The sequence below is a fragment of the Pollachius pollachius genome (genome assembly GCF_949987615.1).
Source record: "Pollachius pollachius genome assembly, chromosome: 6".
Classification (NCBI taxonomy): Eukaryota; Metazoa; Chordata; class Actinopteri; order Gadiformes; family Gadidae; genus Pollachius; species Pollachius pollachius.
The window spans coordinates 19452492-19476879 of NC_136939.1; the positions used below are offsets into that span (position 1 = coordinate 19452492).

At 49.4% G+C, this 24388-nt stretch overlaps 1 protein-coding gene across 1 annotated transcript in view; it reads right to left on the minus strand.

The window, feature by feature from the left end:
- The window catches only part of LOC307076725 (ryanodine receptor 1-like), a gene marked incomplete at both ends in the record, with an annotated part of 66545 nt that overhangs the window by 31267 nt on the left and 10890 nt on the right, over window positions 1–24388 (minus strand). The window contains 48 exons of the mRNA XM_079737815.1: window positions 65–180; window positions 485–608; window positions 917–992; window positions 1081–1158; window positions 1247–1387; window positions 1492–1581; window positions 1852–1930; window positions 2065–2228; window positions 2326–2466; window positions 2575–2665; window positions 2846–3066; window positions 3563–3732; window positions 3968–4088; window positions 4601–4712; window positions 4981–5167; window positions 5544–5679; window positions 5997–6091; window positions 6200–6332; window positions 6538–6652; window positions 6944–7217; window positions 7550–7693; window positions 7929–8040; window positions 8534–8734; window positions 8929–9510; window positions 9999–10443; window positions 11680–11906; window positions 12135–12221; window positions 12320–12482; window positions 12885–13045; window positions 14297–14426; window positions 15596–15954; window positions 16264–16472; window positions 16978–17152; window positions 17252–17457; window positions 17762–17909; window positions 18298–18457; window positions 18554–18637; window positions 19068–19171; window positions 19264–19368; window positions 19624–19840; window positions 20305–20497; window positions 21016–21257; window positions 21526–21659; window positions 21777–21895; window positions 22042–22137; window positions 22632–22767; window positions 23406–23592; window positions 24106–24227. Of these exons, the coding sequence (XP_079593941.1) occupies window positions 65–180; window positions 485–608; window positions 917–992; window positions 1081–1158; window positions 1247–1387; window positions 1492–1581; window positions 1852–1930; window positions 2065–2228; window positions 2326–2466; window positions 2575–2665; window positions 2846–3066; window positions 3563–3732; window positions 3968–4088; window positions 4601–4712; window positions 4981–5167; window positions 5544–5679; window positions 5997–6091; window positions 6200–6332; window positions 6538–6652; window positions 6944–7217; window positions 7550–7693; window positions 7929–8040; window positions 8534–8734; window positions 8929–9510; window positions 9999–10443; window positions 11680–11906; window positions 12135–12221; window positions 12320–12482; window positions 12885–13045; window positions 14297–14426; window positions 15596–15954; window positions 16264–16472; window positions 16978–17152; window positions 17252–17457; window positions 17762–17909; window positions 18298–18457; window positions 18554–18637; window positions 19068–19171; window positions 19264–19368; window positions 19624–19840; window positions 20305–20497; window positions 21016–21257; window positions 21526–21659; window positions 21777–21895; window positions 22042–22137; window positions 22632–22767; window positions 23406–23592; window positions 24106–24227 (7912 nt within the window). The remainder of the gene's footprint in view (window positions 1–64; window positions 181–484; window positions 609–916; window positions 993–1080; window positions 1159–1246; window positions 1388–1491; window positions 1582–1851; window positions 1931–2064; window positions 2229–2325; window positions 2467–2574; window positions 2666–2845; window positions 3067–3562; window positions 3733–3967; window positions 4089–4600; window positions 4713–4980; window positions 5168–5543; window positions 5680–5996; window positions 6092–6199; window positions 6333–6537; window positions 6653–6943; window positions 7218–7549; window positions 7694–7928; window positions 8041–8533; window positions 8735–8928; window positions 9511–9998; window positions 10444–11679; window positions 11907–12134; window positions 12222–12319; window positions 12483–12884; window positions 13046–14296; window positions 14427–15595; window positions 15955–16263; window positions 16473–16977; window positions 17153–17251; window positions 17458–17761; window positions 17910–18297; window positions 18458–18553; window positions 18638–19067; window positions 19172–19263; window positions 19369–19623; window positions 19841–20304; window positions 20498–21015; window positions 21258–21525; window positions 21660–21776; window positions 21896–22041; window positions 22138–22631; window positions 22768–23405; window positions 23593–24105; window positions 24228–24388) is intronic.

Below are 24388 nucleotides of genomic sequence, written 5' to 3' on the forward strand. Positions count from 1 at the left end.
ACATACCAAATAAATGAACCCTTAACACACTCTTCTTTACAACAGACATCTGTCACAACTCTACCCAGATGAGCGATGAACTCCTGGGCGATCTCCATCCACTTGAGCAGCTTCTGCAGGAAGCCATACGCGAACCTCTTCTCTATGGACGAGATGTCCGACTCCATGTCCTTCAGACCCCTGAAGGGATGAGAGCAGCCGGTCAGTCAAACCCCCCGAGTTATGGATAAACAGGACATATTTTAGGGATGTAAGCATCGATTTTAGGTCATCTGAAACAACACAAAATCTAAAAGATTGAAATGGCTACAAAAACTTCACAAGACATCTAAACCAGGCTGCAAGGTAGTTGTAATGATGGAATAGGACTAAGAGGACTAAAATACTATGCCTACTATAAACGGACACAGAACACATAGCTGAGTATACCTGTCCATTTCTAATTGTATTAGAAAGGTAACAGTATGTGTAGAGGGTGTGTGACCTGGTGACGGCATAGCCGTTGAGCTGAAGGAACTTGAGCAGCTCGTGGGCCTTCTCTCTGTCTCTGGCCTTCTCCTTGGCCGTCAGTGTGTCATAGGGCACCAGCAGAGGATGAGTCCCGCCTCCTATACACAGGAAACACACGCAGTGTTCAGTTAATGTCTCCGCTGAAGTAGGAAGCACCATCTTATTCATTCAGTTTGGCACAACGTGTATTATTGTGTCAGATGTTAAACTAGAAGGTGCCCTCTCCGACCAAAGCATGGCCTTGTGATGTGTGGGCCTTTCTTCAGCAGTTACTGAAGAAAACTAAACGTTGCACATAATGTGCTGTTGTTTCAGTGTTGCTCTGCCATTGCTATGGTATTCTGCATGGTACTCTCAGGTGTTGCTATCGTGTTGCTAGGGTGTCCTGGGTGGTGAAGCCCATCACCTTTGGACGTTAGCTCCATCTTTTTCTTGCGTCCCCACGTGTTGTGGTAGTTCTCTGCCAGTTGTTCTGCCATTGACTGGAGACAGAGACACACCATGAACTCAGATAAAAGACTATGTATATGTATGTGAAATGCATTAAGGCATATGCAAGGGCCAACATACCTGCAGATCCCTGGACAGAGCCATGTGTGAGATCTCAATTGGCTGAGGGCTGTAGCCGTGGCTTGGGTCGTACGTCGCCTGGAACGCACAATACAACCGTGAAAGTCATCCCGACATAACACTGTTCGGTGGTATCCTGACAACCGTTCGTTGCTAACCACTCTACCTGGGCAGTCTGGGAGATCTTTCTAGAGGCCGTCTTCTTCTTCTCCGTCTCCTCTTCCTCCCGGGCCTTGTCGATGGTCCACTCCCACGCCAGCATGGCTTTGATGGACTCTTTGATTGGCCAGCGGTAGATCTCTTTGTCCTATCAGGAGGAGAGAGGCCGCTCAGACCACGAGCAGAAAGAGAGAGAGAGGGAGGGGAACTGAGGGGGACTCTTGTTGAAGAAGATCCTGACTGTGGTCCTACCTTCTCTGAGAAGGTCTTGTAGGGTCTCAGCATGGGATGTGTCTTTGCATTCTCGTCCAGTACCTCCCCGTACGACCAGTTGTTCTGGATCTGAAACGGGACATTCATATGAGGTAGACAGAGGATCCTGTTTGTATATGGGTTAGCTGCGATTTGATTGTAATTCTAATTTTTGGCCACCATTCAACGGTGAAAAGCTTTGATATACAATACAACAATACAATGTACAAACTGGAGCATGTTGGGATATGGGGGTCCATTTTGAAAGACACAAAGACCGAGACACAACCGTTACATTATGTGTCAATGTACAGCCAAACATAAAACAAGTTAGGCTTTATAAAAAATAAAAAAACATACCTTCTCAAAAGCCCATTTATCATGGGTGTGTTCTGCGTATTTGTTAATGAAAAAATCCAATCTCTCGGGAATGATAGTGCTGCATGAACGAAAGAAAGAGTTAGAAAACACACCCTCTGTGCCTCTTCAAAGAAAGAGGTCACATGAAAGAATACGCCTCTCCCCCCTCCACATTTATCTTCTACTGGAAACCCTTCTCTAAGAGGCCCTCACTTGGTGGTCTCCACTGGTTTGGGGTCGAAGTTCCCCTCTGCGTCCACGGAGGCCTTCTTCTCCGTCTTGGAGGAGTAGGTGGCGTCCACGTAGTCCGGGGGGATGGCGCCGGCGATGGCGCAGATACACGGCATGGAGATCTTAAAGATCTCAGCATCAAACTTCTACATTAAAAATACAAATAAACAAACCGTTACACAAATCTACAGAAAAGATAAGCATACAACGAATGACCAGAAACAATTTGAGAAGACGTATTACTTTGTGTGCAAGGGACTCAAAGATCCCCCAGAACAGCTTCCGGGTCAGATGCAGTTCCTCCTCTGAAGCGACGCCAAAGTTGCCCCAGCCATTTGGTAGGCAGTAGTACTTCCAGCAACGCTCGTAGTGATTGGTCAAAAGCTGCAGGAAGCAGGACATTTTTTTTATCGCACATGACATTAAGACAACAGCAAGATCATATGATTGAAGTTTATTCTAGGAAACACTTCAGTGGTGTAGGTGTCGTACCTTCAGTGGCATTTTGGCGTACTCGTTGAGTATTGGAACGTCGAATACCAGCCGTCTGAGCAGATGCTGGAGCATAGAGGGACGAAGATGTCTGGGGAACAAATAATAATAATACATTTATCCTATATCATTAAAACTACCCATCACTGCCATGGGGTCCCAACAAGTTCTAACCCATGTCCGAGCTGAACATAGTCAAACGTGTAACCTCCACTGTATTCATTGACGCCCCGCTACTGCTCTGAGCAGGGCCCCGCTGCCTGGCCCTTACTTGCAGAGGGCCATGAGGCACTCCTCGATGATGTCCCTCTGGGCCTTGGTGAAGGCCCGGCCGCGGGACAGCCGGTAGATGGTGTGGAGCATGGAGTCGATCATGATGGCCCGGTGGTCGCTGCCGGCGAACAGAGGCGCACACTTGGTGATGAGGGGCAGCACGGCCGAGCAGAGGTAGCGGTTCAGAGCCAGGGACATCTCGGTGGTGCAGAACGCCGCCTGGAGAAGGTGGAGATCAACACTGAAGGTCTCAACTGGAGATCATGGGGATGTGGTTGAAACTGGAGGTCTCAACTGGACATCATGGGGATGTGGTTGGAACTGAAGGTCTCAACTGGGGATCATGGGGATGTGGTTGGAACTGAAGGTCTCAACTGGGGATCATGGGGATGTGGTTGGAACTGAAGGTCAAAACAGGAGATTAACATGCTATCTGTGTAAATCTATGAAGGCTAAAGACCCATGCAATTAGCTAACATCCAGTTCAGTTGTGGGAGTTTGATGAAGGCTGTTTGGCTTATCAAATCATCATTATGCAAACAAGAAAAAAACTGGATCAACTCAATTAGCAGGATTATATTGATTGATCAAAATTGATTGATTATGAAAATTCCCATCGAAACTATAAGCTATAGGTACAGTATCATTGACGCGTGATGCTCTTTAACTCTCTTACAGTAGTGAGATGGTTGGATTAATATAAATCACCACTCACCGTGTCCAGGGAGGCAGCAGCCCTCATGTCGGGCAGGAAGCCGACCTCCAGCACGTGGAGCAGGAAGTCCTGGTTGTCGATGCCGTACACTCTGTCCAGGAACAGCACCATGGGGGCCTTGTGGTCCGGCACGAAGCTGGCTGACATCTTGGGCTCGATGATGGTGTTGTCTAGCAGATGCAGGGGCTGCATTAAGGTACTTTGAAAGGTACTTTGTTATTGTCTTTACACGCAGGGGAGCCTGTTCAAGATGCATTCAAGAGTGAGTGATGAGTCATTTGTCATGAATAAGACCTTCTGTAGCTTCAAACAATTTATTGTGTTTAGTGAAGATTGAATCCTGAATTTATATATTTCTGTCTTATACCTACGTTACATGATCAATATGTCTGCATTCTTCCTTACCTTTTCCAAAGGAGGGGATCTGCAGAGACAGGCTGATGACCCCCACCAGGTCCTCGATGGGGACCAGAGACCTCAGGATGGCCCTGATCCTCAGCGCCTCTCCCTTCCCCGCCTGGATCAACTGCAGGAACACAGACACACCACGCCGGAAGGCTCTGCGTTATCCAGGGGCAGGGCTAGCGTAGCGGTGAGGGTGTTTTGGCTCGGAGTCAAAAGGTTCTGGGTTCGATCACCAATGTCTTAAGTCTAACTGTAAGCGTCCTTGGGCAAGATGCAAAACCCTTACCTGTCCCTTGTATGTCCTTCACATCAAATCAATTCACTGTAAGGCACCTTTGAATAAAAGAGACTGATGAAGATGAATGACTAAACACGGCTACACTCTTGCCATTCCCCAGCCCTTACGTCTAACCAGTAAGTATTCCCCAACCGAAGCCCCATTATCAAGTGGAATCCCACAGCCAATCAACATGAGACATATTGAACATATGGAGTTGTGAATGTTACATTTTCCAGCAGAAGTAGAAGAGGGCCTTACTGTTGTTGGTTATGGGGGTATTAAACGTATACGTTCTTGTATTCAAGGTACAAGTTTCTATAAGGTGCCGGTACAGGTTGAAGAGCGGATCTTACGTGCATCTCTGGAGCACAGCGCCCCAGCAGGTCAATGAGGGCAGAGTAAAAGGACATGATGGCGTTCCCAAGGTGGACCTTGTTCTCCTCGTGCTGCTCCTCTCCCCCAAACCTGGCCAGCAGATATCACAGTCAGGCACACAAGAGATGGCTCCCATAATACTTCCCTTTGTTAGCTCATTTCCCATTTCTTATTTTACCTAACATTTCACATTTCTTTGTGATTGACCTTATGACCATATTGGTGTAACACACCACACAATAAGAACACTGTTGTTTTTGAATTGGTTGGTTTCAATGTGAATGATTCCAAGTGAATGCCATCTGGATGAGCCAGAATTCAAGATTGAAGGTTTTGGTCTTTAGGCTACAGGTCTTACATGGGGAAGCGTCGGTCCTTCTTGACGGTAGGTCCGTCTCTGGCAGGGTCTTCAGATATCTTGATGGCCTCCTCTATAGCGGCCAGCAGACCGTTGCCGCCCTCCCCTCTCAGGGCTGGCCCGAAGCATTCAGGACGACGGATCAGCAGCCGTACAACCACGTTGGCATTCTCCTCCACGCTCTCCCCTATTAGCCACAAACAAGCAAACCGGGGTTAGCATTCTCCTTCAATCAACAGACCAGCGTTACATTCGGACAGAGTCAGTCTGGGAATGGATTTTATGAGTGATGTTGCCATGGGAAAAATGTATGGGGTTTTTACCTATTCATATGTGTGACAATGTTTATCCCAGGCTTCCTAAAATAAACCTAGTCTTAAAAATAGCCTTTTTCCAATGGTATCTTGGTGTGTACTGTCTGATACTGAATCAGACTAATGACGGTTCTATGTCAATGAGTCCAACATGCTTGTTTGCTGGAAGATGTGCAGGAAACCTTCGAAGGGTATGCCCTGATGAGGTCCATATACTATCATATAGAGCATGCTAAGATTGAAGAGTACCGTTGACAAACACGGCGAAGCGGAGGAAGTCCAGGTACTTCTCCCCACCACAGGGGTTCCAGCCGATGTCAGGATAGCCCTTGGACAGCAGCATCGGGCAGCTCTGGAGTCCACATCCTGCTAAATACTTGACCACCTAGAGAGGTATCAAGCACAATTGGGCTTGGTCAACATCCTTCCAACTACTTGATGACCAAGAGGGATAACAAGCACAATCAGACTTGGACAGCTCTGAAGCTCACAGGGATATACATTAAATGCATGGGCATCTGTGAGCTCAACATCCTGCTTAATGCTTGACCACCTAGATATGTTCAAACAAATCAGACTTGGGCAGCTCAGAAGTCAACATCCTGAGAGATATTTGACCACATAGAGAGTAGTAGGTTAGATGTGATGGATAAAGAGGCTTGTTGTAGATGTAAGACTAGTTAGTGGAGGGACAGCGTTTACCATTTCAAGGTCCTGTTCTTGCAGGGCCAACGCCAACTCATTGTTGTCAATACAGGAGGCGGCCGCCACATCCAGGGGGGTAGAGCCGCGCATTCCTGGAGAAGAATAAATAGAGAAGACATCAACATGGAGGACTCGGCTCAATATTTAGCTCATTGTTTCTATTTCCAACAGAAGGGGCGTTGAGACTTGTAAACACGGACCGAGGCCGATGCCGCTGTTCTGCAGAAGGTAGTTGAGGTGGTCGAACATGGAGCGCTGGTTCTGCCGACTGATGCGACAGAAGTAGCAGAGGAACCGACAGCAGCTCGTCACCATCCGGGGAAACCTGATCTCCTTGGGAAATCATAGGACAAAAACGTCCAAAAAATACTGAGGGGGTCCATGATACTGCATGATGCCACATCATGAATGACACCTAAATCAAACATTTCCTTGTAAGTTGCTTTGAATGAAAATATCTGCCGATGTAGGAAAATAGTGTTGAAAATTGTGTATACAGTGTGATTTCATGACATCATCATTATGGGTCCAGGTGTACCTTTGAGTCGCCGCCCCCCAGCACGTTGACCATCACCTCCATGACGGTCTCATGCATGCCCAGGGCTCGCATCAAGTTAGGGTGCTGGTAGAACACCTTATTGCTCATAATGTTCCTAACACAGGACAAAAGGTAAACAACACTGTTCAATCTTGTGCAGGTTTCCCGACACTTCCAGTCAAATATGTATCAAGGGCACCTTTTAAACCCAGATGTATGCTGGATAGATGAACCGACCAGCCGACCAGCCGACCAGCCGTGGACCGTACCAACTCAAATACGATGCGACTGCGTGGACACTCCCATGTGTGATGTCACCTTAGATATTGTAATGGCTTCTTGAAATGGCAAATTAACACCACACCTGCTAGTATACAGGCGGTAAACACAAGGCAGTGGCGCTCACCCGATACTCTGGATCATGAGCCTCTCCTCCTCGGGTCCCATCTGTACGATGAGCAGCGATCGGATCTGACTCAGGCACTCCAGCAGGTCCATGATGTCCTGGATGGACACCATGTTGATGGTGTAGGCCTTGGGCAGGGCCCGGATCAGCTCCCCCAGGCCATCGTACTGGCGGTGGAGCAGGCTGAACATCATGCGCACCAGCTCAGGGTTCTGGATGAAGGACTCCTGGGCCCAGTGGATCATGGTGTGGGACACCAGCTCCTGCAGGGTGCCTGGTGGAGCAGGAGACGGGAGTCATAGCATGCCTGAGTCATAGCACGGGCTATGACTCTCTTCGCGATCCGGTACTGGGTCGCGACCCATAGGTTGGGGACCGCTGGATTAGAGAACTTGATTAGCTAATGAACAGCCAAAATATGGACGAAGTATAGTGCGGTCCCAGAAAATATTTCATGACATTTATTGTACGGATAAATTACCATTCCCAGGAAGATCGATTTCCCATTTCGACATACTACAGTGGCTGCTTCTGTAACTGACTCGTACAGAATCGATGTGGCCGTGAATAAACATGACTCTGATAAAGGCCGTGGGCGATGCTCACCAGGTTTCTTCTCCTCCTCCACCTCAGGCTCCGCCTCCACCTTCTTCTCACGGAACTTCCTCACCCTCTCCAGGAGGCGGAGCAGCCGGCCGCGGACGGAGGAGTCCAGCTCCTCCTCCTCCTGCTCCTCATCGATGTGGACGCCTAGTGTGGAGGTGTGTGGTCAGGGTGTCTGTTAACCTTTATATAGCAACCTGCTGTTTTATGATTTTATTACTATGGCAACATATCCCTTACACTAACCCTAACTTTTTTGAAACGCTTCGACTGTATGTTTTGATTGTTGTCAGCCTCGATTGTTGACGCGTTGGATAAGAGGGTCCACTAAATGTCAATCAAGAAAAACTGAATAGTGGTGCAAGGTGGGTAAAAGACTGACCACAGTGTGCCAGAAGGTCCATGTGAAACACCAGCAGAGAGTCTCTGACTTCCTCTGGCACAGGGGAATCCTGGTCCTCAGTGAAGTTCTTGAAGTTCATCAGCATGTTGACCTACGACGCGTATAGATGACATTAGATTTACTTCCTCATCTCCGATTGGAAATCAGGGCAAAACAACCGGTGCTGAAGTGGTGCCGATATACACAATATCCATCTACGCTGAATCTGTACAAATTTTGCATGCATTCAGTTTACGGTTTAATATATCGGTGGTTGAGGTTCACACACGACGCATGACAATTACAATAACTTTTGGGTTTTAGAGGCAAACATCAGTCAGGGTACGAAGTCCAATCTCTATCATGTTGTCCTAGATACTTGTTTCATATTCACATACTTTTAATTGATATAAATATCCAAATCTTTATTCTTTGATTTCTCAAAAAAAAAACAATGATAAAAAAGATAAAAAAGGAAAATTGCTCCTATTTATTTTCACTACAATCTTTTTTGTTTTTGTTTCGCCTCGAGTCAAAACTTGCTTAATAAAACACTGCTATCAATATTCCTCCAAAATGAATTGGAAGGAAACATGTTGCTGTACCTGCTCCTGTGGCGGGGACCTGAACTCCCGCGTCTTGCGGGCAGTCTCTGCGGCCGACATGGTGAAGGCCAACATGAGCTCGTTGTAGCGCTGCCTCTGATTGGATTGTATCTCGGAGACAAACGTGTCCGAGAACGCAATGATGGCCTCAACCCTGTGGCGCAGCTCGCAGTCACAGAAGTACTGCAGCAGAGTGCACATCTGGGGGACAGGGAAGGCAGCGGGTCACTAGGTTTCACCCACCGGGAAACCCCGAAACCAACACTATCTCATGAAGAAACAGAGATCCATACTTTGGCTTAGCGGCAATGAGATAATAAGAGGACGATAATTGGTAGTAAAGCAGGTCAGACTGAACCCGGAGTGGTTTCAGTTGAATGTTAGTGGGACTGTACCTGCAGTTTAACCGACTCCGGGAGCTTCATCTGGAACAGTCCTTGTTCCTTCACTTCCTTGGCCTCGCCGGCCGCCTCTCCGTTCTTCACCTCCTTCTCCGTCTCCTCCGCCCCCTTCTCTCCGTTCACTTGCTTCGTCCCCTTGGCGGCGGGCTCCGTCACCTCGTCCATCTCGTCCTCTCCTTCGTACTCGTCCTCCTCCCCCACTCCCTCGTCGTCCTCTTCGTACTCCTCCTCCTCCTCCTCCGTGGCGTACTCCTCCTCCTCCTCGTCCCCCCCCTCCCTCTCCTTGGCCGGGGCTTTGAGGGCCAGCCTGGGAGGGTTCTCCGGAGCTTTGGTCTCGGCGGCGGGCGGCGGCGGCGGCGGCGGCGGCTCCTCGCTGCTGAACACGCTGGGCTCGATCATCTTGAGGATGTGCTTGACGTCGTTGTCATCGAACACGCCCATGATCAGCAGGGTGCTGACGAGCTTGAGGATGGGCACGAAGTGGAACTCCACGCTGCCCCCGACGGGGTCCCGCATGGCCTGGCCCCCGTCCTGCACCGCCTCCGTCACCATGTTCAGCGCCTTGGTCTTCAGCACCTGGGGAGCGAGACCACACGGGGAAGGAGGGGGTCGTCAGGTCACGGCGGTCCGGAGGGCAGGCCGTTTAATCAAGTGGATTATTGATTATTAGAAGTAGGTGACTGTGAAGCCAGCCTCAACTGGACAATGGTAGGCGTGACTCCCCCCAAAAAAAGAAACATTCACTTCAGGACTGCGACTTCTATGATTGTTGCGGTAATCAATGCATCTGATGATTGATAAATAGTAACCATTCTTTATGAATCGTCCATATTTTTTATGCAATATCAGCCCTGAACATTGCTAAAGGATATAGCATTTATATAGCTGTAAAAGTGACAGAAATAAACAAAATTATATCAATTGAGAAAGACAATTCATGGAGAATAGACAAAAAAAGACTACTACCTACTATCCTAAAAAGTGATCAAAAAAAAAGGGTGATGAAACTGGACTCAAACCGGGCTCAGTCACTTCCCTCTCGTCTTAACGCTCGCCCTCCTCACCTCCAGCGGGATGAAGGGGCTCAGGGTGTAGATGTCCTGGTTGGTCCCCACGAAGCCCGTGGGCGAGAAGTGCAGCTTGGGCCTCAGGCAGGTGGAGAGGCCCACGCCGGGCAGGGCGTGGGACTTGTCCTGGTCGGAGTACAGCGTGATGGTGCGGGTCTCGTCCGTCATGGGCACGATGAACTCCTTGTTGGTGCCCAGGCGGTTCCTCTTGGCCGACTCCAGGTGCATGCTGATGAGCAGGTCGTAGAAGCCGCTGCGCATCGGTCCCGGCAGGTAGGTGTCCTCGATGGCGTAGAAGAGCTGCGACTCGTCCACGTGGCTGCAGAGCGCGTGGGCCACGCGGTTGTTGCCCAGCGCGCACACCGAGTCGTACAGCTTCAGCGTGTGGTAGTGGAACTTGAGGAGGTCCATGCGCTCCGACAGCTCCAGGATGTCGATGCAGCTGGGGAGGAGGAAGGGGGGGGAAGAGGAGGAGGAGGTGGTGGTTAGTGGGAGTGGTAGCGGGATGGGGCGCAGTCACAGAGTGGTGCGTGGGATACGGAGGGATTTGTAAGGCGACCTTGATCCCCGTTGTGGATTTAGGGCAATAGATTGCGGTAAATGTTGGTGTAATGTTCAAAATGGTTTAAAAGATCATATTTATAGTCCTGTAGTCGAAAAACATAGACCGGACTAGGCTTACACACAGAGAATGTAAAGTACAAGCCAGGTTTTGGTTTAGATTAGGTACTTTTCACTGGAAATGATTCATGAGAAATGGTTGAGTTTAAATATGAGAAAAAAGTGGGTGTAGTTAGGTGTGAGGAATTTGCAAACAGTCTGTTATGGCCGTGGCCGTGGCTAGCAGATGCATTGCTCTGTCTCCCCCTCGTGGTGCCTTATTGACTGTGCAATGGGGGAGGCTTTCCCTTCTATTCCCTGGCTCTACACCTGTTCGACATGCACACCTGCCATCCTTCTCCGGTCATCATCCTGCCCTACATAAGCCCCGGTTCTTCACCCACTCATTGCCAGATCTAAATGTAAATGTTGTTTCGACCACAGTGGTAGATATCAAGTCTGGTCATAAGTGCATTTTGTATTTCTAAATACATTTTGTGTTCTATGTTTCCCGCTGTTCTTAGATCTCTGTGTTCTCCTTGTCCCAGGATCACCTACCCCGTACCTGGCTGCCAGCCCACCCTGTGTGCTCACCTGCCTGCCTACCTTCCAGTCATCAATCCTTGCCTGTCCACCTCCTGTTAATACCACTGCTCACATCCTCCCTACAATAAAGGTTTAATTCAACCCCTGTTGTCTGCGTCTGTGCTTGGGTTCCCACTGTTTGATCCTAACACAGTCAGGTTTAAGGGTGAATTCAGTTCAAATCTAGTCTTGCTTAAGTTTTACCCAAACTCTTTCAGGCCCAAGAAAGAGGACCAGAATGAGGACCAGAAGGAGGAGCAGAAAGAGGAGCAGAAGGAGGACTAGAATCAGGACCAGAAGGAGGACTAGAATGAGGAGCAGAAGGAGGAGCAGAATGAGGAGTAGAATGAGGACCAGAAGGAGGGCTAGAATGAGGGCCAGAAGGAGGACTAGAATGAGCAGCAGAAGGAGGAGCAGAAAGAGGAGCAGAAGGAGGACCAGAAGGGGGAGCAGGAGGAGTTCCAGAAGGAGGAGCAGGAGGAGGAAGTCCTACCGGTTCTCCTCGGGGATGTGCAGCGCCATCATGGTGAGGGGCTCGGTGCAGTCCACCTTCCAGCCCAGCCTCTCGCTGACGCGGCCCGTCTCCGGGGCCAGGAAGTGGTTGGGCATGCGGCTCCAGATGACGGGGGTCAGCATCTGGACGTCCAGGCGGGGCGGGCACTGGGGGACCGGGTTCTTGCGCTCGCTGCGGAACATGGCCGCCGAGATCGGCATGATGTTCTGGAGAGAGCCAAGGAGGAAACAACATTTAATTAATGCAATGAATGTGACATGAAATACTTTATTTGGTCGTTAGGACGGGGATAAGAAGACACCGATTTGCAGTTTTAGGTTAGCAGACGCTTTTATCTAAGGTGATTAAGAGAGATAGAGAGATCTTTTTAGACTCATTTTTTAACTGATTTCTGAAGAGAATTAGAAGTAGTTCTGTTTTTTAACGGAGCTGACCTTGAGTTTGCCGAGCTCCACTTGAATCACGTTCTGATTGGATGGCAGGACAAAGACCGCTGGGAAGAGTTTGGTGTTTGGCTCCACCTGGGGAACAATTTGTTATCAACAGTAAAAGTAGAAAAATTACATTAAAAAATGATATAATCAATCTATCATCAAGCATGCTTCTGCCCTGCCCTGACCTGGTAGAAGGTGTTGATCTCCTTCCCGTTTGCGGTGAAGTTCATGAGGCCGGTGTCGAGGTCGATCAGGCAGCCGATGATAAAGTCCTCCTGGCTGACCCGGGTCTGCTGGGAGCCGCTGAACTCTCCTCCCCACACCATGTAGCAGTTACTGCGCTTTATACTGAAGGACACACAGGAAGAAGACTGTACTGATACTGCAGGACACACAGGAAGAAGACTGTACTGATACTGAAAGACACACAGGAAGTAGACTGTACTGATACTGCAGGACACACAGGAAGTAGACTGTACTGATACTGCAGGACACACAGGAAGTAGACTGTACTGATACTGCAGGACACACAGGAAGTAGACTGTACTGATACTGAAAGACACACAGGAAGTAGACTGTACTGATACTGAAAGACACACAGGAAGTAGACTGTACTGATACTGAAAGACACACAGGAAGTAGACTGTACTGATACTGAAAGACACACAGGAAGTAGACTGTATCTACACTGACGGACACACAGGACGTGTTGGGTTATTATATATATTTTCCCAACATGATCATGAATACCTGTCATGGATATTTCCCTTGTCGTCCCCGACCGTCAAGGTCACGTTGCGGACCTTGGTGAGGTCAAAGTGGGCGTCGTGTTGGTGGTAGTCGGGGGTGATCCAGCCCACCCACACACCGCTGACCTCCTGGCCCGCAAACACCCGCACCGAGTAGTAGTACTGCAGGAAGAGGAGGAAATGACATCATTGACTTTGTCATCATCAGCACCATCCTCATCGTCACCATCATCATCGTCGTCTTTATCTTCATCATCAGCATCATCATCATCGTCTGCTTAAGATACCTTCCCGTCAATATGTGAAGATCTACGTCAGCATTTACACTACTGTAACAGTATCGCTGTGATAAAGTATGTTAAAGGTCCACTCTGTAGAATCTAGTACCAACTAGTGGAGAAGCTGCAGATGGCAACCAACTGAAAAAGGTATTTCCGATAGTCACCATGTACCTGTAGCTGCTTAAGGATATTGGGGAGGTAAAAGCCTACTTACATTCATATACCTAGAATTGTTGCTATATCTATATGTATTCTTGGATGGATCATTTAAATCGAGCATTTGACGCTAAGTGCATTTTGCTTTTGGCAACATGAAGTTGTGCAGGTGTATTGCAACAGTTTTCGGTACCAGCTTTCTCCGACAGAGTGATAGCCTCCCTTAAGTCATCAAACAAGGAATCAACCTAAAAAAGAAACGTCTCCAAAACATGGATTTAATAACGAATGCACAACCACTTGCCCCTCATCTGCGTTCTGCAATTTGCGACACAATTTTACACTCTGATTACAAAGAGAGACTTCATTCTAAATTTATCCTCTAAACACACACCTTTTTTTGGTGAAAGGAAGGAGCCTAAGCTTGTCCTCACTTGCTGTATGAGTTGCGTCTGAGAGAGAGTAAAGCTTCTCAAACACTGATACTTGTGTGGAGGTGTGGAGCTCAGTCTGAACCGGCTGTTAATTTTGATATCCGCTGACTCGAGAGATTTAAGCTTCTCGGACACTTATAAATAAGTCCATGGTGTGTGTGTGTGTGGAAGTGTGGAGCTCCGCCTGAATCAGAGGTGGATTTTGATGGCCACGTCCGAGAAAGGTTTAAGCTTCAAGGAAGCTCACGGTATGACACCACCGTGTGTGGTGCATTTCATACACATCACCTTTAATAATGCACCTACACAAAGAGGAAACTAAAACATGTGTCTACGTCAAAGATATTGACGTACAGCATGACACATCATATACAATAATACACTATAACACTATATTAACAAAATTAACTACTAGGATTGTTATACTCAAATGATTAACGTCTGTGATTCATCAATCAATCATTATCTTACCAAATGTTGAGCCCAAATCCATGTTGGGTGCATGAACATTGTAACATGAATGGGACAGAAAGCGCTGGTACCGTGGTGGTGTTGAGGATGATGTCCACGTCGTCCCGGTCGTCCGGCACCACGTCCTCCATCAGGCGGGGCATGGTGGGCACCACCGGGGGGGGGTTGATGAGCGCCGCCTTCTTGGCCTTGAACAGAAACCTGGCGATCACAGGATCACACAGCATGAGCACTGCACGCCTGCCTATAGGACGCTTAAAGGGACACGCACGCTAACTTTGTCTGTTGAATGGTATTTATTATGTAGGCAGCCCCGAGCGCCATTATTCTGTGGACTCACAAGGAGGTATTCGATGTTTCTTCACTAACTTAAAGGTTGTAGCGCAGGTCCGTCCCCTCTTGTTAAAAAAGGATAGTACTACCTCACGATATGTCTGATAAATGCTGATAGCATCTTAATCAATAAGACACTGCCAACTGTCTACATTAATCCAAATCAACATGAACCAAGCTATGAATCATACATGAATCCAAATAAATGCAAATCAATACAAATCCAACATGAATCCAACATGAATCCAACATGAATGAAACACGAATCCATCACGATTTCAACAGGAATCCATGATGAATCCATGATGAATCCACGATGAATCCAACATGACTCCACCATGACCCCTCCATGACTCCACCATGACTCCACCATGACCCCACCATGACTCAGCCATGACTCCACCATGACTCCACCATGACTCCACCATGACTCCACCATGACTCAGCCATGACTCAGCCATGACTCCACCATGACTCCACCATGACTCCACCATGACTCCACCATGACTCAGCCATGACTCAGCCATGACTCCACCATGACTCCACCATGACTCCACCATGACTCCACCATGACTCCATCATGACTCCACCATGACTCCACCATGACTCCACCATGACTCCACCATGACTCAGCCATGACTCCACCATGACTCCATCATGACTCCACCATGACCCCACCATGACTCAGCCATGACTCCACCATGACTCCACCATGACTCCACCATGACTCCACCATGACTCAGCCATGACTCAGCCATGACTCCACCATGACTCCACCATGACTCCACCATGACTCCACCATGACTCCACCATGACTCAGCCATGACTCAGCCATGACTCCACCATGACTCCACCATGACTCCACCATGACTCCATCATGACTCCATCATGACTCCACCATGACCCCGCCATGACTCCACCATGACTCCACCATGACTCCACCATGACTCAGCCATGACTCCACCATGACTCCATCATGACTCCACCATGACCCCACCATGACTCAGCCATGACTCCACCATGACCCCGCCACCGACCCTTTCTTGCGGCTCTTCTCGGTGGACGCGTCCTTCTCGTTCTCCCCGTTCTTCAGCGCGGGCGTCTCCTTGGGCACCGATGCCTCCTTCTTGTCCTCCTCCTGCTCGCGCCGCGTGGCCGACTTCTTCAGCAGCTCGTACTCCGAGTCGGGGTCCATCTCCAGCACCTGGTCCTCGGGGATGGTGAGGGTGCGGGTCAGGGGCGTGGTGCCGGCCCGCACCTTGTAGGTCTGGTGGAACTCCACGGGCATGCTGAGGCGCAGGAACAGCAGGTCCGTGGCCGCGTTCTGGGAGCCGAACGTCTTGTGGGTCAGCTTCAGGCAGGGGGCGCTCTCCACCGTGCCGTCCACGCGGGACAGCTGGGGGGACCAGAGGATGTGGTCAGTACATAGAAGGGATGTAGCTCCTCTCAGGACATACAGGGGCTGTAGCTGCTCTCAGGACTTACAGGGGATGTAGCTGCTCTCAGTTCATACAATTGATGTAGGTGTGTGTGTGTGTGTGTGTGTGTGTGTGTGTGTGTGTGTGTGTGTGAGTGTGTGTGTGTGCAGCTGCTACCATGTTGTCAGGACACACAAGGGATGAAGGTGATGTCAGTACAGGGGCTATGAAACAAGGCCCTCTTTATTTTAGAATAAAGCCGAGCTGGAGGGAGGGAGGGGGGGCACCTCGAGGTGGGGGTGGTCGGTTGGCACGGGGATGAACTGCGGCAGGCTCTTGCTGAACCACATGGTGATGTCCCGCTTCATGTTGATGGCGAAGGGTTCGAAGCCCTCCTGCAGGCCGCAGATGGTGAAGTAGCGCAGGCTGCTGACGTTCTGGCCCAGGTTGATGCGGCCCACCTGGGACAGACCCAGGCTGCACACCGGGATGAAGCCTGGGGGGAGAGCAGGGGGAGGAGCAGGGGGAGGAGGAGGAGGAGGAGGAGTCAGCAGGGAACCACTTCCCTGCTGATTCAGCGACACTGGCTCCCTGTGTCCCAAAGGATCAATTGAACACACACGTGTTAAGATATAAAGCTCTTGGTAATCTATCCCCGGTTTACCCCACAGACCTCATTCTGACCTTCCAATCCTTCTGGCTTCCTGCGTTCTTCATCAGCAGGTCTTTTTAAACTAGCTTACTCACTTTAACTGCATCTAATAATAATTACTATAGAATTGTAACTCATTGGCGAGCTATGCTCTGTAACTTAATGCCTGTCCAACTGTTGATTGTACTGGAGTTGAATTACGGGTGCTCTTTGGTTTATTGTACCTTGAGTGCCATGAAAGGTGCCGTTAAATGATTAAATATAACGATTATTATTATTATTATTGGGGACAGAATCTGGAATAATACAGTGTCATATGATATCACATGCAGGAGCTGGGACCACTCACCCTCCCCTATCTCAATGTCCTTGAAGGCCATCTCGGACCCCGAGTCGCTGATCAGCATCTCCCCGTTGAGGGTGAACATGATGTTCATCTCCGTCAGGTCGATCATGCAGCCCACCACGTCACCCGACAGCCACTGGCGCCCGAACGGCTCGGTGCCCACGTGCCAGCGCTGGGCCTGTGCACGGGACAAAGGCGGGGTTGTAGTTTTTCCCCACGCTCTAACAGGGTCCATAAGGGAGTGTAGGTCGGGGGCCTGAGTGGTCTCCCATCGTACCTTGAAGCCGTTGAAGACGTAGGCCAGCTCGTCTGCGCCCAGCTCGGTGTCGGCTCGGACGCTGGGCCGGGCCCAGCCGACCCTCATCTCCCCGACCGTCACCGCCTCAAACTCAAAGTACCACTTCCCCTGGGTCACCCCGTAGGACTTCTCCGCCCGGAAGACCCTCACCTTATCGCCACGGTTACCGCCAGACCCGGGCCCACCTTAGGTGCAACAGAAAGACTCTTTGAGGCAATCATTCACATTACCACAGTATTGCTGATTACCTGAATCTCAATAAGATTTCAATGGGGTGCAATATTTTCCATAACAGGATTCCTTTAACAGTTTTAAAAATGGAAAAAAATACCATTTCAACGTTGTGATAGTATTCTTGATAATGCAAAAGCAACCGCAGAAAACCATCTTAATTTAAGCCGATTAAAGTCGACACAGAAGCTGTTGTCTGAAGGGCCATGCCAGGAGGAAGGCCAGGTGTATTTCCTTGGAGTCAAACGGTGTACTCACTGCACTCCTGGTCGGGGGGCTCTATGTTATAGCCATAGCCGATCAGCGTGCGCACGGCGGCACACACCGTGTCCCGGTTGGTCTTCTTGGTTTTTTCATCCAGCAGGTTATAAGGGACCAGCCGGGGATTGCGCTTGTTGTATATGTCCTGCGTGACGACATTCGTTCAGTTCAAAATCGTGTTCTGCATGGAAATGACGATTATTGACGAAAGGATGATTCCACAGCCGGGATTTTTTTATTTCTGAGAAATATGTTTTAAGTAAACCTGTGTTTGTACTACTCATGTATTTTTGATTCATTGTAAATAGTGTGTTTGAGTTAAACCTGATATTTTTTTCGTTTCTTTATTCCTTTGTCTTTCCTTTACTTCTCATCTTATTGGTCCATACTATACTCACACTTGAGGTATGTCTCAACATTCAAATCAGAGATTTTCCTCTTGTGTTTCTTTGATATTGCATTGGACCGTTTTGAATCACAAACACCGGGTCCTCAAACAAACTCTAAACCAGGCCAGCCCCTGCTCGGGTCACCTGCACAATGCTGTAGGTCCAGCCCTGCCGCACCCGGTCCCTGGCCCACACGTTGTGCCCGTTCTCCGCCAGCCTCTCCACCAGGGTGTTCTGGTTGGGGGTCAGCTTAACGTGGTTCAGGTCAAGAGGAATTGGCTTGTACCCGTTACTCTGAATATACCTGAGAGGGAAACAGCAGAGCGTTATTGATCGCATCAGACTATTGACCCAACAAAGACCCTGTCTCTGTTATAAAAGTGTCAACAGACACGCGTACGTTTTGGGTAGTTTGATCCTCTTCAGGTTCTCTTCTGCCTTCTCGTCGCCCATGCCCACATGACAGCCCAGCGCCAGCAGAGTCCTTCAAAATAAAAGCACACAGGAAGGTGTCAAACACAGACAGGGAGTACACACAGGAAATACAGTCCTGAGATACAGCCTGGAAAAACGCACAGGAAATACAGTCCTGAGATACAGCCTGGAAAAAAACACAGGAAATACAGTCCTGAGATACAGCCTTGAAATACACGCAGGAAATACAGTCCTGAGATACAGCCTGGAAAACACACAGGAATACAGTCTGGAAATACAGTCCTGAGATACAGCCTGGAAATACACACAGGAAATACAGTCCTGAGATACAGCCTTGCAAAACACACAGGAGATACACTCTGGAGATACAGCCTGAAAACACAGTCTGGAGATACAGCCTTGAAAACCACAGGGAATACAGTCTGGAAGTACAAAGGAAATCCTTTGGAGTAAAGGGCCTGAAGGCCTGAAGCGCTCACTTGAGTGTCTCCCCGGACATGGCCAGGTTGTAGTTCTTCTCGGGGTCTGGGAGACCCTGGAAGTCCACCAGACAGGGGTGCAGCTTCTTGTTGTCATCGCGGACCTGCACACACCATAGTCGTGTCAGAAAGTTTTCCTGTTGGATCATTTCGAATCGCCAGCCACAAGATGTGTCCTCATTTGAGGACAACTGACCTCAGCGAAGGTCCACCCCTGCTCGATGCGGGTCACCGCCCACAGCTCGTGGCTGTTCTCGGCCAGCTTCTCTCGGATGCGCTCCAGGTGGGGTGGCAACACAATCTGCAAGGAGAATGGAGTCCTCAAACATCAGCGGTGTTGCATCATTTCTTTGTTTGTTGCGCCAATGCCCTACCCTCTATCATGAGCTCACACTAATAATTAAACAAGCAACTAATAAATCTACCCGCTTGACGACTATAGTTCTTTCTTTTGATGACTAAAGGTTCGGAATCTTTTCAGTTCTGTTGAAGTGCCCGGTGCTGGCGTCGCTCTGATATTGACTCCGAGCTCCGACGGGCCGGGGTGCGGTCATACCTGCACCGTGTCCACGGGACAGGGGGTGAAGGCGGTGTGGGACAGCGACTGGGTGGGCCCTAGGAGGTTGCGGACGCCGTTGAAGTCATGCTTGTACTCTTTGATGGGCTCGATGCGCAGTCGGTCTCTGGGCAACACCGCCTCGTAGCACGGCGCGTAGCCCGGGGGCGGGAGGAACTTGAAGTCACCGTGGCGACCACCCAGCAGGAAGCGAACCCTGGCGGTTGAAAAATGGACAGTAATTAGTACTGATGAGATGATAGGTTAACTGTAGAATCTATAATTGATAAACGTATCTCATGTTAACTATGTGAACAGTATACGGTAACCATTTTCCAAGTATCCTTCCTTTGAAACTGAGCAGTATGTTACTGTTCCCTTCCTAGCCTTAGAACGGCCGCACCCTCTGTTGATATTTTATCATAATACCTTTTTCTGCAGTCCCACCTCAAGGTCCACACCATACATGTCTTATTCTCTTCCTCCCTACATGGTTCTCTGTTCTACGCCTCTCCCTGTCTTTGTGTTGTTTTCTGCCTCTGTACTTTACAGGCTCTTGCAATCAGTGCAGAACCATAGGATGCTGGGCGAGCCACACTCGAGTGTACAGCTCTGAATTGCCTGTTTCCCTCAACAAGGTCCCCCTGGGATGGTCATGGTTTGCGGCACAACTGTCCGTACTTGACACCAGCCGAGAAGCTGACCACGGGGAAGAAGAGTCCGTCCAGGTTGAAGTTCTCGAACATTCCCTGCACCGGGTGTCCGTTGATGCGGAAGGAGATACTGGGCACGCTCAGATCCAGACAGCAGCTGACCACGTCGTCGGCGGTCAGAATGTGCTGGTCGGGCGTGGCCACGTTCCGCGGGACGCGCCCTGCGGACATCAACACACAACAGGCTCTCTCTCTGGTGCTCTGCGTATATACACTGCTAAGGTCACGCCTTTTTCACGTGTTTATCCTCGTGTTTGATTTTCACTGGCCTGTTCACTTACGGCTGCTGTAATGCCTGAATTTCCCTTATTTCGTTATATTACATTATTTAATATAAAATGAATGCATTAGATAAACTCATCATTTGTGAAGCTTTTAGTCTCTCCCATGGCGTGGTCGTGTGAAAAATACATGAAAAATGTTTTTTTAGTTTCCAGGTAAAGTCAGCTGGTCAAAAGCACTGCATAAATATAGACTTCATTTTTCAACGACTCAAAGCGCTTGTGACAGGTTGCATGCCTCACATTCAGCTACTCCCACCCTAGTGCCTGTCTCAGACAGACAAGGCAACAGCCATCTGGTTGGTGGTGGTGTGAGGGGTTAGGTTTCCGGCTCAAGCACACCACGACGCTCAGAATGGAACCAACCACCACCCCAGAATGTGAACTGCAGACGCTACCTGACCAGAGGTGGAGGCCGTCGAAGCCGTAGGAGTAGAGGTCGTCCCCGACGCCGTTGCTTCCCCAGCCTTCTCCCCCCCCGGGGTAGGGGCTGTAGCCCTCCGTCAGGGCCCAGCCCACCCTCAGGTGCACCGGCTGGGCGGTCAGGAAGGGCTCCACGTGGTCCACCATCACCTCGAAATACCACTTCTTGTATTGGGTGGAGCCCTCGCACGTCCCCAGGAAGATGTTGGGCCGCATGCTGGGGCGAGGAAAGGCACGATTAACTCAGAGCCGTCAATGTCCATACCATAAGACAGTGTGCTTTAGGACAGACAGCCAACGGGAAGCAGATAAATACTGGACACCAAATATAGACAAGGTCTAGACAGGGCTCTGAACATGGGTCAGGACAGGGGTCATGGACAAAGATGCGCACTGCAGACTCAAATGCAGGCCCGCGGCGATCAAACTTAGAAGCTTTCGGCTGGGTCAGCTCTTATTTCCTGTTGTTGCAAAAATAACCCCACCTTGTGGCGTAGTTGATGATGTTGGTTTGTAGGAGGAGGTCGCGACCGGGAAGCAGATTCTCTGTGATGAGATTCTGATTGGACCTCACGGCCACACCGTTACACACACACAGAGAGCACAGCACATCCAGCACCTAAACAGACACGCACACGCGCAAACAACCACACACACAAAACAACACAAACATTTACTTTAATATGTGATCATAAGATGATGTAAAACACCACATCAGACCAGGCAACCTCCCGACCTTGTGATTGCGTCCATGTTTGTCCAACAGAGAGATGATTGACTTTATGTGGTTCTCTTGGATGATGTTGAGAACCTCTGGACTCTCGATCAGAACGCAGTACAGCACCTCCAGGATGCCTGTTGTGGGGGAAACCAGTAGGAGTTAAATGATCTGCAGAGCAGACATCTGGGATCCACCTGGCTCCACCAGACAGGAGCCGCCGTGCCTCCCACCCAGAGGGGAATAAGAGGAGACAGAAGGAGCAGGCGAGGCCGGACCCTACCTGAAGAGGCCTCCAGGCGGTCCAGCTTGCTCACCAGCCAGTCCAGGTTGTCACAGAAAAGAGCACAGTTGGAGCGGTTTCCTCTGATCAACGAAGCTTCACACAGGGAGGAGAGAGAGAGAGACGTTGAACGTCCTGATACTACAACTGAATGAACACATATGTGAATCAAATAAATGGACACTTACGATTCTAAAATAAATTAATAAATAAATACCATAAGAGCCCAATTGATTCTTCGATCAATAATAATCACTCCATCAGTCTATTCATCCATATGTCCGTCCGTCCTTCCATCCGTCCATCCGTCCATCCATCCATCCATCCATCCATCCATCCATCCATCCATCCATCCATCCATCCATCCATTCGTCTGTCTGTCTGTCTGTCTGTCTGTCTGTCTGTCTGTTTGTCTGTCTGCGTGTCTGTCTGTCTACGTGTCTGCATGTCTACGTGTCTGCCTGTCTGCCTGTCCGTCCGTCTGTCCGTCCGTCCGTCTGTCCGTCCGTCTGTCCGTCCGTCCGTCCGTCTGTCCGTCTGTCCGGTGGTCTGCTTAACAGCGACCTAACCCCCCGTCAGAGGGAACCTACCCAGCAGTTCATACAGTAGGTTAACGATCTCCTTCCAGGACTCAGCAGCCTCCTCTCCAGCGAACTCAGAAAAGTGTGCAGCCGTGTTGTAGACGTTGAGGCGGTCCACACAGTCCAGAACCAGAGTGATCATTCCCTGTTGGTGCACAGGAAAGAGTAAGGACACTGTGCACTAGTTGTTTGCTGTTGTTTGAACGTGTGCGGTCAATATCGTCCCGAAAGGCAAATGCATGCCATTAAAATATCTGGATATTAATTAAAACAAGACGGTTGAATACAGAGACGGGAGGTACAGGTATCGGCTATGGGCAACACATAATGTGTGATATTGACTTAAGTAGGCTTGCCCTGAAACAAGGTTTCTCGTCAAGCCCTGGAACAAAGTGAACTAAGTTTAAGATAACTTTGTTCCGTAAGCTATGTTAGCGACAGCAGCTCATTTTATGAACACAAATATAACATTGTGACAGTTTACACATGAAGGCGACAGGAGCTCAGGAGGTAGAGCGGGGTTGACTGGTAACCAGAAGGTTGCTAGTACGATCCCCGGCTCCTCCTAGCTGGGTGTCGAGGTGACCCTGAGCAAGACGCCTCACCCTGACTGCTCCTGATGAGCTGGCTGTCTCACTGCGTGGTTAACTCCGCCGTCGTTGTGTGAATGTGTGAATGAGTGGTTGCGGGTCGCTTTAGATAAAACCGTCAGCAAACTACCCCAAATGTATATGTAAATGTAAGGGGAGGTAGGAACCCTTCTGGGCCTGTGTGGAAGCCCACCTCCTCCTGGAAGAGGTTCTGTCTGTTCTTCAGGGAGCGCAGCTTGGACTGCTTCTCCTCGTGCTCCAGCTCCTCCTCGGGGGGGTGGAAGTAGAAGATGAGGTCCTGCAGGGCGAGCACCACCGTGTCCATGGGCAGCGAGCCCGCGCCACCCGACTTGTTCTTCCCGTTCAGAGCGTCCAGACCCCTGGAGGCACACACGGCAGAGCCTCAAACATATGGACCAGCCCCCGCGTGGAGGTACTGGAGACAAATGGACTCAAAATGATGCTTCTGTTGATACAGGGTCTGAGGTAACGCCATCCAGGCTCAGGGGCTTGGCCCAAACTCAAGTATAACGCATTAAAAAACAAACACACATTATGATCAATCACAGTGCTTTTTACGTTTGAAAGAAACAGCTTTGTGGTTCTAAAGGGTAGCAGTGTGGACTTATTTAAATAGATGTGTGATTGGTTAACGGAGGGCAGGGTCATTCCATGATGAACTGGTGTGTGGTCCTACTGGTTCAACTGGTGTGGTGTCTTACTGGATAAACTGGTGAAACTGGTGTGTGCGCTTACTGGTTCAACTGTTAAAACTGGTATGTGGTCTAACTAGATAAAAAGGTCAAACTGGTTTGTGGTCCTACTGGATAAATAGGTTAAACTGGTCTGTGGTCCTACCGGATCAACAGGTTCAACTGGTGTGTGGGTCTTACTTGATGAACTGGTTGAAGAGGCCGTTGGTGCTGTAGATCATCCTGGCGGCCTGTGACTCCTCGGTCTGGGAGCGAGCCACGGTCAGGGCGTCGTCCATGTGGCCCTCTTTGTGGAGGATGGCCTGGTGGGGGGACACAGCAGCACATCAATCTAGCCATCCAAAACTTAAGCAACTATTAGGTTTCTTCCACTTTCAATTAAGTTGGGTTTTGATTACTTGAAAACACAGGCCGCCACTTTGTTGTGGATTCTCTCTCTCTATATATATAATTTCAAACTCTA